General features: G+C 36.6%; 6 protein-coding genes across 11 annotated transcripts; 1 reads left to right on the top strand and 5 right to left on the bottom strand.

Moving 5' to 3' along the window:
- The first annotated feature begins 554 nt into the window (after positions 1–554).
- Positions 555–2,663, top strand: LOC125192527 (S-adenosyl-L-methionine-dependent methyltransferases superfamily protein). Of its 6 annotated transcripts, XR_007171421.2 has the most exons (5): positions 555–675; positions 920–977; positions 1,105–1,934; positions 2,090–2,143; positions 2,256–2,663. XR_007171421.2 is itself a non-coding variant. In XM_048090128.2 (3 exons), the coding sequence occupies exon 2, from the start codon at positions 1,132–1,134 to the stop codon at positions 1,897–1,899; it is 768 nt and encodes a 255-aa protein (XP_047946085.1). In that variant the 5' UTR covers positions 555–675; positions 1,105–1,131; the 3' UTR covers positions 1,900–1,934; positions 2,243–2,663. The 6 variants fall into 6 exon arrangements, 2 of the variants coding, with proteins under 2 accessions (XP_047946085.1, XP_047946083.1); XR_007171423.2 differs by lacking the exon at positions 920–977 and having other exon boundaries at positions 2,225–2,663; XR_007171422.2 differs by lacking the exon at positions 920–977 and having other exon boundaries at positions 2,243–2,663.
- LOC125195603 (uncharacterized) lies at positions 2,644–3,384 on the bottom strand. Its single transcript, XM_048093737.2, has one exon. The coding sequence runs from the start codon at positions 3,307–3,309 to the stop codon at positions 2,722–2,724; it is 588 nt and encodes a 195-aa protein (XP_047949694.2). The 5' UTR covers positions 3,310–3,384; the 3' UTR covers positions 2,644–2,721.
- Positions 3,385–5,723: 2,339 nt separating this feature from the next.
- Positions 5,724–6,311, bottom strand: LOC125195605 (uncharacterized). The gene has a single exon (XM_048093738.2). It carries the CDS (start codon positions 6,309–6,311, stop codon positions 5,724–5,726), a length of 588 nt encoding a protein of 195 aa, XP_047949695.2.
- A 922-nt stretch (positions 6,312–7,233) lies between these two features.
- LOC125195606 (uncharacterized) lies at positions 7,234–7,719 on the bottom strand. Its single transcript, XM_048093739.2, has one exon. The coding sequence runs from the start codon at positions 7,717–7,719 to the stop codon at positions 7,234–7,236; it is 486 nt and encodes a 161-aa protein (XP_047949696.2).
- A 1,020-nt stretch (positions 7,720–8,739) lies between these two features.
- LOC125191880 (protein NDR1-like) lies at positions 8,740–9,589 on the bottom strand. The gene has a single exon (XM_048089307.2). The coding sequence runs from the start codon at positions 9,486–9,488 to the stop codon at positions 8,907–8,909; it is 582 nt and encodes a 193-aa protein (XP_047945264.2). The 5' UTR covers positions 9,489–9,589; the 3' UTR covers positions 8,740–8,906.
- Positions 9,590–11,364: 1,775 nt separating this feature from the next.
- LOC125195607 (protein NDR1-like) lies at positions 11,365–12,006 on the bottom strand. The gene has a single exon (XM_048093740.2). The coding sequence runs from the start codon at positions 11,950–11,952 to the stop codon at positions 11,365–11,367; it is 588 nt and encodes a 195-aa protein (XP_047949697.2). The 5' UTR covers positions 11,953–12,006.
- Between the last annotated feature and the right edge of the window lie 791 nt (positions 12,007–12,797).

Here is a 12,797-nt window from a genome sequence, read left to right on the forward strand (position 1 = left end):
TGTACATGTAACATAGGGAAAAATGATAGACCAAAAGTATCCACCACCGTATATGTCGACTCAGATTTGAGCATCGACAACGTACGTGCTTGAAGCGTGCTCGTGTCGAGCATGGTGGGAATCGGTTGAAATTTAAACTATTGTTCGATGTTGGACACTCTAACATTGAGCACGTTGATTGTAGCAAGCATCAGTTCAGTATGTGCGATCGCTCGATACTCGAGCATCGAGTGTGTCGGCCGTGGCAAGCATCGGTTCAATTTCAATTATTGCTAGCGTTTGTACAATTTAACACACTGATTACAAATTTAAAATGAGACTTAAATTCAACTCTTATGCCAACTATTTCATTAAAATTGTTGTCCTAGTAGGAATCTTTTTAAAAAAATACACTCTTTAATCTCCTATTAATTTTGATTCAGTATTTTTAGTATTTAAATCTCCTATTAATTTTGATTCAGTATTTTTAACTCATAACTGAGTATTTAAAATACAAAAAAAGTAAATATAAAAGTGAAAAGAATTGAAAATACTCCATTAAGCTATTAACCTCTTCCCCAAATTCAATACAATTCCCAAATCAAAAATCACAAGCCCTAGTCCCCAAATCCAGCAATCCACCGTAGCGGCGGCGCAATTCGTTCAGATAAACGGCAGCCCATCTCATCCTCGCCGGTAATTCATCTCTTTCTATCTCTCCCGCTGAAATGTACTTCGACAGAAATCCATCATTTTTTCGGTGCTGCTATTGGATACATATCTTCTGCTAATTTGAATCAAAATTGAAACGTAGGTGTGTGTTTTGAATAAAGATCGATGCTTTTGCTTGTTTTTATTCCTATTGCAATGTTTGTTCACGTTGATTCCGTTAGTTTCCGAAATAGTATAGCTTTCAGTTCTGATTTCGTCTCTGTTTCAGTGAATTTTTCTCTAGATTTATGCACAATGCGCGCTCCAACATAGCTCGAATTCAGCTCGTGAGTTCAGTGGTTTTGAATAAAGATCGATGCTCTTGTTTGTTTTAATTTCTATTGCAATGTTTGTCTGCGTTGATTCCGTTAGTTTCTGAAATATAGCTTGATTCCGATTTCGTCTCTGTTTCAGTGAATTTTGTCCCTAGATTTATGCACAATGCGCCAAAACATAGCTCGAATTCAGCTCGTGAGTTCACACCCTGAGGTTTACGATCCATGTGATGATTCGTTTGCACTGGTAGATGCATTGCTAGCCGATAGAGCTAGCTTAATCGACCATCGCCCGTCGATTTGTATGGAAATCGGCTGCGGTAGTGGCTATGTCATCACTTCACTCGCTCTGCTGCTCGAGAAAGAGTGCTCTGGCTCGTACTACATTGCAACGGACATAAACCCCCACGCCACCGCAGTGACGCGCGAAACACTAGCCGCGCACGGGTGCTCTGCGGAGGTCGTGCACACGGATATTGCATCGGGGCTGGAGAAGCGCTTGGCCAGAAGTGTGGACGTGATGCTGGTGAATCCACCTTACGTGCCGACTCCGGATGCGGAGGTTGGCTGCCGCGGAATCGCCTCTTCCTGGGCCGGGGGAGAGGATGGGAGGCGTGTTATCGATAGGATACTGCCGGTCGCGGACGAGCTTTTGTCGGATAAGGGCTGGCTGTACATGGTTACACTCACTGCGAATAATCCCGTGGAATTGTGTGTGCAGATGAGGAAGAAAGGGTATGCTTCTCGGATTGTTCTGCAGAGATCGACAGAAGAAGAGAGCCTCAACATCATCAAGTTCTGGCGGGATGTGGATACCTTGCTGGAGGCGAATGAGTGTACGGAAGTTGAGAAAACAGAGAATGGGGTCGGGTTGGGATTGCCTCATTTTTCTCCGTTTTCGTATTGGAATTATGGGAAGCGCACTTCGAACTAGCACAAAGAGGATGGGGAATCATCTCATCTTGATTGGTAATGGTTTCATCTCTTCTTACTTATACTGTTCTGTTACTTTTTCAAGCAATAGACATCATTGATAGTTCAAGAATCATGTTTAGTTTCTTTAGTTTCTGTGGCTGTGCTACTCGTAGCTTTGCTTACACGTACGCAATTTTGCTAAACTGCAGAATTTAGGATGTGAAAATATGTGAAGTTAGATCTCTGGTTTTGCACTGAAATAGGTAAGTGAATTGTTCAAGATTAGGATTTATGTGTATAGTATAGATTATTGAGAAAATGGACTAACTCTGTCTCAAATGCAGTTCTGTAACTCTTTTCAGTTTTTTTAAACAGTGCCGGTTCATGGAGCTGATGCATCGGTGCTCAATCGAGGATGTAGCTAACAGACTCAACAGAAAGGGGGCTTACCGACGTATATTTCCGTTGGTAAACGCTGAAAATCCGACAAAGGTGTCGATGTAAAAAAAAACAGCTAATAATATCCTGTCACAATTTTTGACCAACGACGTCGACTGGCAGTAAAATGCCGTTCCAAACGCCGATGCCAGCCCTACATGGTTTACTGCTGTTGGAGTATTACTGATGGAGACGTTCGACGGTAATACCTACGGATTGGTGTCTGTCGGTAATTTTTTTTTTTTTTCTGACTACCTTGTTTGTTGGTAATCCGTCTGTGTTTGATTTTTATATAGGGATGAAATATTGTTGTTTTTATAAAATGGTGTTTCTTTTATTTATCAACTTGATTTAGTAACTCATTCACTATATCACTTGAAAACATTTGTACAAATGAAAATGTTCAAACCATTACTTTCTTGAGTCTTGTAGCCTTCTTAGAAACCTCCACACCGGAGCCATCCACCACCAAATCCGCCGCCACCACCACCGCCTTTATACCCGTATAATAGCAATCGTCCTCATTGCACCGCCGCAGCCTATATCCTGTAGACACCTCCACTGCCACCTCCACTGTCGACCCGCCCGAAACCCTCTCAAAGGCCTCCTCCCACGGCAGTCCTCGAGCATCCACCACTGCCCTGCGGCGGGCCTTCTTCTTCCTTCCTTGGAAGAAACCGGCGACGACGGTGCTGCCTATGGCTCCGGAGCTCCGGTTGGGGCCGTAGAAGAGAGTGACGTTGATTTTTTCGTACCGGATTTCAACGTAGGCGATCTCTCTCTTGAATTTGAGGTCGATGATTATTGAAGTGTTGGGGTTTGAAAAATTGTGTGTGTGAGAATTTGAAGTGTTGAGGGATGGAATGTAGAGTTCTTCAATGTAGAATCTTGGCTTCACACCTACATAGGCTAGGGTGGTTAGTATCACAATTAGAGAGAAGACGAGTGGAAAGGATAATATGATGCAAATCCATATATGTTTGGCGCACATTGGATTGGATTGAGAGAGGAATTTTGGTATTTACTATTGAGATGATGATGAATAAATGAAATGGATAAGTGTAGGAAATCTAGTGAAGGTATTGTTGTTTTTATAAGAAGATTGTAAATTGCAAGTAATATTCAAAGGAATAATTTGATGTATAAAACTAATAAGACTTGTGAGAGAAGAATATATACCTAATTTCCACGAAAAAATGTGTTTGGGAAAGTCAATGGTGGTTTATACACTTTTTAATTTCTAAATCCAATCAGAATATAAAAGCTAAAAATATGTAAAAATTAAGAAGGCTCAAGTCAACGAGAACACTTCTATGATTCTCAAGTTCCGGCGGAATCATTTACTTGTACTACTATTAATCTAGCAATTTAAAAGAAAAATATACAAATTTAAACCCCTTTTTTATAACTTAAAAGCCTATTTTGCTTATTAAAACAAATTTAAAACACTTTTTCTGGTTATAAAAGTTTAACCCTAACCCTAAAAGCTTGGGTTTTGTGCTAGCTCAGTGGGTTAATCGGGCTGCTACCGATAAGACTAATGTGCGATCATTTGCATAAATAATGATGAAAATTAGTAATATTCATAAAATGTAATTCATTTAACTATGATAAATTTGAGATATATGCTTAATCTCAATCATAAACATAATCAAATACTAATATTTTAGATATTTCGTGAAATTTTATATATGTTTTAGAAATTTAAATATTTTTTTAGTGAATTTAAAGTTTTTAATTTATTTATCAATTATATTAATAAAAATCAATGTATAATTGTTATTTAATATAAAGTGGAAAATTATTTTTTTTATTTATGTATATTATAAAATTAATCAATGAAGTGTCGAATTAGGAGTTAAAATGAAAAATAGAATTTTTATCGGATTTTTGGGCCAGCCCATCGGGTTTTTGGGTCTGACCCTAACGGGTTGCGGTTAATCGGGTGCAGGCTAATCGGGTTTTAATTTTATCGGGCTAGAAATTTCCAGCTCTGACCCCTATAAATTTGGCGGGTGATTCGGGCCAGCCCACGGGTTGCGGGCTACACTGACATCCCTAGCCGTAACCGTGTGTGGGGAAAGACTAATTGGATTTAAAAGGCTGATTAATAATGTGACCATTGATTTGCAGTTTGAGAAGAAGAGTCGTCAATCATTGTGAAGGAGGAATACTTGGGCTAAAAATAAGTACTACTCTCTACGCCTCATAAAAGATGTCTCACTTTCCTTTTTTGATTTGTCTTATTAAAGATGTCAGATTTTAATTTTTAGAAAAAATATCTCTCACAATAATATAAATATTATATTTTCTCTTTCCACCTAATACACATAAAAACAACTTAAAATCTCTTGTCATCCCATAAATGTGACATCTTTTATGGGACGGAGGGAGTAGTATTTTGATGTATTGGGCTCAACGGAATTTTTTCTTTTGACTCAGGGCTTTCTCTTGTTTTAAATCCTTATGATTGATAGGCCCAAAGAATAAATAATTTGGTGAAAAAGGCTTCTCAAGACAATTGGGCTCACACAAAAAGATGAAGTATTCATTTGATTGGTAAAATGCTAAGCCCAAGATTTGTATTTTTTTATTCTTATCGACCATGAACTCCCTCCACGTTTGTTGTGTAGTCAGTACTTAAACGAAAAAGAAGTTGGGCGCTTGATTAAAAATCTTCAATAATTAACGAAAAGACCAATGATAAAAATTCCTTCAAACTCTTGAAATCCTTTCGAGCCAACCAAAAGTTGGCAAAGAGTCGGGGTGTTACATTACTTGAAGACAATGACGGATCTAGCTTATTGCTAGATGGGGCAAATGCCCCTGCTCACATTTACCTACTTATATATAAATATAACTTGCAATAACATTTTTTTTATTAATCTTCTATTAATTGCCCCTTCTTGAATATTTAAATTTTCTTCATATATATTTTTGCCCCTGTTACTAAAAATTTCTGGATCCGTCCCTGCGTTGAAGAGTTGATCGCAAATCTCAATCCGAATTTAACTAGGACGAATGCATTCATGCATCCGTACGTAAAGAATCCATCAGAAAATAGTGTTGTCGATCAATAATCGATTCTAGTATATACTAGTACTAAAGATTACATAAAATAAAGAAAAGTTGGTTGAATGTGAGACCCACTTTTTTATATTGGTTTAGTGAGTCAGTGGAATGTGGGACCTACTTACTATTTATGGTAAAAATGAAGTTTGACTCTTAATCGGAGACGGACCGAAATGGAAAAGTGTGACTCTTAATCGGGGACGGCGCGAGTAATTTATAAAAATGTCCAAATATTAGTATATAAAATGGCATTTCTCCTTTTATTCATTAACTTAATTAATTGAGAAACCATTCACTATATAAATTTTGAAACATTTGTACAGATAAAAATGTTCAAACCAATACATTCTTAAGTCTTGTAGCCTTCTTAGAAACCTCCACACCGGAGCCATCCACCACCAAATCCGCCGCCACCACCACCGCCTTCGTCTTCGTATAATAGCAATTGTGTTCATCGCACCGCCGCAGTACATATCCAGTAGCCACCTCCACCCCCACCTCCACTCCCGACCCGCCCGAAACCCTCTCAAAGGCCTCCTCCCACGGCAGCCCGCGAGCGTCCACCACCGCCCTGCGGCGGGCCGTCTTCTTCTTCTTGCCCTGGGAGAATCCAGCGACGACACTGCTGCCCACGGATGTCCGGTTGGGGCCGTAGGAGAGGGTGATGTTGATGTTTTCGTAGTGGAGTGGGTCGGAGGCGACCTCTCTCTTGAATTTGAGGTCGATGATTATGGAAGTGTTGGGGTTTGAAAGATTGTGTGTGAGAGAATTTGAAGTGTTGAGGGATGGGATGTAGAGTTCTTGAATGTAGAATTTTGGGTTCGCATTTAAAAGAGCTAGGGTGATTAGAATGACAAATGGAGAGACAAAGAATAGAGAGATGAACAATGTGCAGCATACGCATGTAGCTTTGGCAGCCATTGAGATGTGATGAGGTGATGAAATTGATGTACATAGGAAATGTTGTTGTATTTATTGATGTAATTTGGAGAATTAATTATTGAAAGGAATAACTTGATGATAATATAACTAATAGGACTTGTGACAGAAGAAATTGATCCTAGTTTCCACGAAAATATTGGTGTAGTAAAGTCAACGGTGTTTTCTAATTATATTTTTCGTCTTTGATATATTCTAGTATAGTTTCTTCGACTTAAAATATTTAACGCAACAATTCTAAGAAAATGTAATAACAACAAAATAGGACTCCCTCACTCAGCCATTAGAAGTCTCGTTGACTTTTCTGCATTCGTTTTATAAAAATGATAATATATAAAGTGGATAAATTGTAAAGTAAGAGAGACAATAATACAATGAAGACTCTTCTCTACATTATTTCCTATTTTACTTTATCATTTCTCAACTTTAACTATTTATTATCAGTTTTATAAAACTGAGTACAGAAAAGTCAACGAGACTCTTAATGGCGGACGAAGAGAGTGCTTATTTAAAATATTCAAGTAAATGTAATAACGACAAATACTTATGTAAAAAATTTAATTACATAGGTGATAGGATAAACCTCTATCGGGTTGATCGGCGTCCGTAGATCGGCGATCGATAAATATCTGTCGCGGGCGAGTGCCCGTCGAGCACGACAGTTTTCTCTCTTTGGAGAAGAACGACAAATAATAATGATATTCTTATTGATTGAATGCTATGGATACTCCACACATATTTATAATATGTGGGGATACAAGAATATCCTAAATCAAATCTAATATATTTAATCAAATACGAGAAATATAAGTTGAATCAAAACTAACTAATTAATAAATATGTGCTCGTATCAATATGTCATTAGATATGAGTTTGTACCATGGACAATTAATATGTTACATGATCAATGGAGTCTTATAGGTTTACTAGAAACTTTCTCACCAAATCCATCCACCCACACATCACCTTCAACAATTAGGGTCTTTGGCCTTGTGTAGCTGCAATCACCCTCGTAATCGCACCGCTCGAGCCTATACCTCGTGGCTACCACCACCGTGAAGACCACCGTGGAGCCACCGGAAACCTTTTCGAACGCATCCTCCCAAGGCATCGTACGAGCCTCCACGACTACTTTCCGATGGGCCGTCCTCTTCCCGCCTTGGTCGAATTTCGGGATCGTGGCGAAGTAGCCGGTGGAGTTGTAAAAAATAGTAATGTTGACATCTTGGTAGCTTAGGGCAACCATGGCCAAAACTCTATTGAACTTTAGGTCCATAAAAATAGAGGTGTTGAGGCTTGTGGTGTTGTACCTTGTGTAATTATTGAGGGCTGGAATGTACAACTCTTCTATGTAGAGTCTTGGTTTGAGGCCGACGAGATTGAGGGTCATTATGGTAATAAAACCGGCGATCAAGAGCACACTTAGTGAACAATAACATATGCAGAAAAAACCCTTGAGCCCCATATATTTTCCTTCTAAGAAGAGAAGAATATTGCTATGGTTTCTCTAGTTTAGTAGTATATATACATGATATGATGGATACATAGAGCCTAATTATACTTAATCTTGTGATAATTAATGTCACTTATGATTAGTTTTATTTTATCTTGGATGATCTTAAAATAAGTTAATCTTAAGCCATATGAATGAGTCAACTAATCTATGGCAAAATTTGATAGAAAGGAATCAAAGTCAACGACCATTTTTTGTTAAGAGTGGAAAAACGAATTATATATATTGGGCCCTGCTGGCTAGTTATTTGTGTATGGGTGAATGCATATATTAATATAAATCATTTACTTAACAAATTCTTTAGGAATTAAACTCTTGCACGTAGTTAGAATTATTGGAAATGAGATCCAATGTCTCACTCACCGTGTATATATATCATTGAAAAACATAATTAATTTTTATCTGAAACTGAAATTTTAAATTAATATACTAGTATTATACTCTTGAATATAACAACTCTAGAAATCAACTTTATCTTATAGAAATGACAAAAAATTATAAATTAATAATCATATACTACCATAATTTGATGTAACGAAAACCCAATACTGTAAAATTAAAAAGCACACAAATTTCAAATTAAAAAAAAATATATGTAAAAAAAATGAGAATTTAATAATTAATCAAAACTTAACTAGGATCGTGAATATACCAAGCACCAAAAAAAAAGGATTAAATATATTTTTCTATTCTATCAAAGATGTTAATTTGTTGTTCTAAATTAATTATATACACTTCAAAAGATGTTCCATACGAAAATGGAAACACCGTAGAAAAGGAAAAATTTAACAGGAGTATACCATTAACTTAAGGACCTTGGCTACTTTCCAACACTAAAGTCATTATGTATCTCCAATTTTTATCCTAATAAGATATAGTTGTAGTGTGCCTCGTGTATTGGTCAAAGTCAAATAAAATTATACTCCAACATATACAATGTTACAATAATATACAAAATGTTCAAACATCGGGATATAAAATGGTATTTCTCCTTCTTATAATTTACTAAAAAAAATACTTAATTGAAAAAAATTAAAAATGTGCTAATTAAGTGGTTCAATTATTCAAACCCTCACTTTCTTAAGCCTTGTAGGCTTCTTAGAAACCTCCAAACCGGAGCCATCCACCACCAAATCCGCCGCGACCACCACCGCCTTCGCCTTCGTATAATAGCAATCATCCTCATTGCACCGCCGCAACCTATATCCGGTAGCCATCTCCACCGCCACCTCCACTCCCGACCCGCCCGAAACCCTCTCAAAGGCCTCCTCCCACGGAAGCCCTTGAGCTTCCACCACCGCCCTGCGTCGTGCCACCTTCCTCCTGCCCTGCTTGAATCCGGCAACGACAGCGCTGCCTAAGGAGGTCCGGTTGGGGCCGTAGAAGAGAGTGAGGTTGATGTTTTCATAGCGGATTTCAACGTAGGCGATCTCTCTCTTGAATTTGAGGTCGACGATTATGGAAGTGTTGGGGTTTGAGAAATTTAGTGTGGGAGAATTTGAAGTGTTGAGTGATGGGATGTAGAGTTCTTGAATGTAGAATCTTGGCTTCACACCTACATAAGATAGGGTGATTAGTATCACAATTAGAGACCATACGATTGGAATGAATAATGCGACACAAATGCATATAGTTTTGGCGCACATTGGATTGGATTGAGGGAGAGGATTTTTGGTATTTACTATTGAGATATGATGAGATGATGAATGAATTAAATGGATGTATGTAGGAATTCTAGTGAAGGTATGTTGTATTTATAAGTAGATTGTAAATTGGAGTATTAGTTGTTCAAAGGAATAGTTTGATATACTCCTATATTTAACTAATAAGACTTGTGACAGAAGAAATGTATACCTAATTTCCACGAAAATATGTGTTGAGGAAAGTCAATGGAAATTTAAGCACTTTTTAATTTTAAGATCTAATATGAATGAAGAAAGTTAGAACAAAACTACTATGCAATTAACATATAAAAATTAAGAAGGCTTAAAGTCAAGGAGAACACTTCTATGCTTATCAAGCTCCGGCGGAATCATTTGACTTTATTCAATCTAGCAATTTAAAAAGATAAACATGCAAATTTAAACTTTTTTATAATTAAAAGCGTTTTGAACTTAAATAGCTCAAAGAAAATCGCCATATACCCATCAGTAGGGCGATCTCGATTAAGAACTAAAAAGTCATGATCGAACTTATAAAGAGCATTCACAACTCAGCATGAAAATGTCCTTGTGTGCATGCCCTACACGAGGGAAAGTGGATCGGAATGCGCGTCACACTATTCCGTTTGAAAGCATGTTTATGGTACATTTATATACTCTTTCCATTTTATTTAAAATGACCCATTTTCCATTTTGAGATATTCTACTTAAAATGACACACATTTTAAATGGATATATCATGTCCAAATTGAGTGGATATATCATATATATATCTCCATTGTATGCACATTTACTCTTTTGTTAATTCTTGTATATTAGAATTGAGAACTCAATAAATTGATTATGTCAAATTGTCAATAAAAAAGCTGATGTCGTATAGAATAAAACACTTCCTTATATTAAAATAGTTATTGTTATTTTTTATTCTAAAAAGATCAACCGAAGAAGATACTTCGCATATTGTTAATTGGGGTTTTAAAATTTAGTCAAATGTAAATGAACACACCCACAATTCCACGAACACACACCAAATTTTCTAAAAAATTGATGTGCTGAAAAATTGGAATGTCATAAGCTAATTAACCAGTATATGTTCAGATTTAATCGGAAAATATAGGATTGAATCGTGTGAAACACCTATAGACGAGAATAGTAATAATCGAATATAATTTGTCACAAGGAAAATTTCATTTTTCATTTTCTTAAAACTCAAACTACGTCATTTAGGCAATTTACAGATAGATTTAAGTATTTTTCCTAATTTCGATTATAAATTGTAAATACCTAATTTTTTAAGTTATCAACTAATTCAGATCAAACTCCATTGCTCCCTCTTTCTTGAAGTAAAAAAAGGTTACCAACAAATCTTTTCGATCATTTAAAATCATGGCATATTTGTTTCAAATTTGACTCCAAAAATTAGGTCAGTTAGTACATTCAAAGCAATAAATCATTATCTATCCTAATGTTGGAACATTTTTACAATTAATTACTTGAACAATTGATTGCGATTCTCAATCAGAGTTTAACAAGGGCGATTGCATTCATGCATCCGTAAGTAAAGAATCCATCAGAAAATAGTGTTACCGATTGTTGAGTACAAACCTATCCCACGTCGGGTGTATGAATTAAGTTGGAAGAAATATATGATTTTTGTCCAACCCCAATTAGTTTGAGGTCTTTTGGGAGTGACCCAAAAACAAATCCACGTTGGTTTGACCAAAATAGGACAATATCAAAGTACTGTTGTAGTCGACGATCCGAACACAATATATACAAGAATAATATAAATATCCAAATATTAGGATATAAAATGCCATTCTCCATTTATTCATCAAAACATTTGTACAAATATAAATGTTCAAACCAATACTTTCTTCTTCTTAAGTCTTGTAGGCTTCTTAGAAACCTCCAAACCGGAGCCATCCACCACCAAATCCGCCGCCACCACCACCTCCTTCGCCTCCGTATAATAGCAATCATCCTCATTGCACCGCCGCAGCATGTACCCTGTAGCCACCTCCACCGCCACCTCCACTCCCGACCCGCCCGAAACCCTCGCAAACGCCTCCTCCCACGGCAGCCCTCGAGCGTCCACCACAGCCCTGCGGCAGGCGTTCTTCTTCTTGCCCTGCTTGAATCCGGCTATGAGGGCGCTGCCGAGGGAGGTTCGGTTGGGGCCGTAGAAGAGGGTGATGTTGATGTTTTCGTAGCGGAGGCCGACGTAGGCGATCTCTCTCTTGAATTTGAGGTCGATGATTATGGAAGTGTTGGGGTTTGAAAGATTGAGTGTGGGAGAATTTGAAGTGTTGAGGGATGGAATGTAGAGTTCTTGAATGTAGAATCTTGGCTTCACACCTACATAGGATAGGGTGATTAGAATGACAAATGGAGAGGCAAAGAGTAGAGAGAATAATATGCAACATGTGCATATTGTTTTGGAGCCCATTGAGGTGTGTGTATGTGTGTTTTGAATTGAGGGTTTAGAGGGAGATGATTTTTATGTAATGAGATCAAGATGTGATGCGATGATGAATTAAATGAAATGGATATATAGTGGAAATCTAGTGAAGTTGGAGTATTAATTAATCAAAGGAATAACTTGTGACAAAAGGAATTGAAATCTTGTTTCCACGAAAATATGTGTTTTTATAAAGTCAACGATATTTCTAGTATATTTACTCTCTTTATTTCTTGAATAATCTATAATTAGTTGGAATGAAGATGTTATCCTGAAAACTTCAAGAAGTTTGAATGAAGGTATATGGAAATAGGAAGGAAGAACATACTTTTAAAAAAATGAATTAATATATATATGGAGTAGTAAAATTGTAAGAATCACTTTTTAAATTTTTTTCAAAGTCAACGGGAACCTATTGTATGGATATTTTTTTGAAATGCTCTATTTGAACTCAATAAACTGAATGTATTAAATGTTTAGTGAAACATTAATAGTACAAAGTTAATGTAAAAGTAGAAAAAAGGACTTAATGAAATCACATTGGAATAGATAATAATGTTGGGATTAATTTAACCCAATATATCAATGTCAACCAAAGTGGTTTTGTTGCGCATCTCCAATGGAAAAAGGTATTTTTCTCATTTATCTTTTCAAAAAAGTTATTATACCTTCTTAAACAGTAATGAACTTCAAAAAAAGAAGGTAAATTGAAAAGACAAACAAAAATATCTTCTCAAAATGAAAAAATGTATAATACCTTCTCAGATACCTCTTTTCTTAGAGAATAAATTTTTATGTAGAATAGGTAAGTATGGTAGTTATGTCCATTTACC

Source organism: Salvia hispanica, chromosome 4 (assembly GCF_029641045.1).
Source record: "Salvia hispanica isolate PSC_SH4W2 chromosome 4, Shi_PSC_v1, whole genome shotgun sequence".
In the NCBI taxonomy this organism is placed as follows: Eukaryota; Viridiplantae; Streptophyta; class Magnoliopsida; order Lamiales; family Lamiaceae; genus Salvia; species Salvia hispanica.

Coding starts and splice junctions, on each gene's coding strand:
- LOC125192527 (XM_048090128.2), top strand. CDS start 1,132: ATGCGCCAAAACATAGCTCGAATTCAGCTCGTGAGTTCACACCCTGAG.
- LOC125195603 (XM_048093737.2), bottom strand. CDS start 3,309: ATGTGCGCCAAACATATATGGATTTGCATCATATTATCCTTTCCACTC.
- LOC125195605 (XM_048093738.2), bottom strand. CDS start 6,311: ATGGCTGCCAAAGCTACATGCGTATGCTGCACATTGTTCATCTCTCTA.
- LOC125195606 (XM_048093739.2), bottom strand. CDS start 7,719: ATGACCCTCAATCTCGTCGGCCTCAAACCAAGACTCTACATAGAAGAG.
- LOC125191880 (XM_048089307.2), bottom strand. CDS start 9,488: ATGTGCGCCAAAACTATATGCATTTGTGTCGCATTATTCATTCCAATC.
- LOC125195607 (XM_048093740.2), bottom strand. CDS start 11,952: ATGGGCTCCAAAACAATATGCACATGTTGCATATTATTCTCTCTACTC.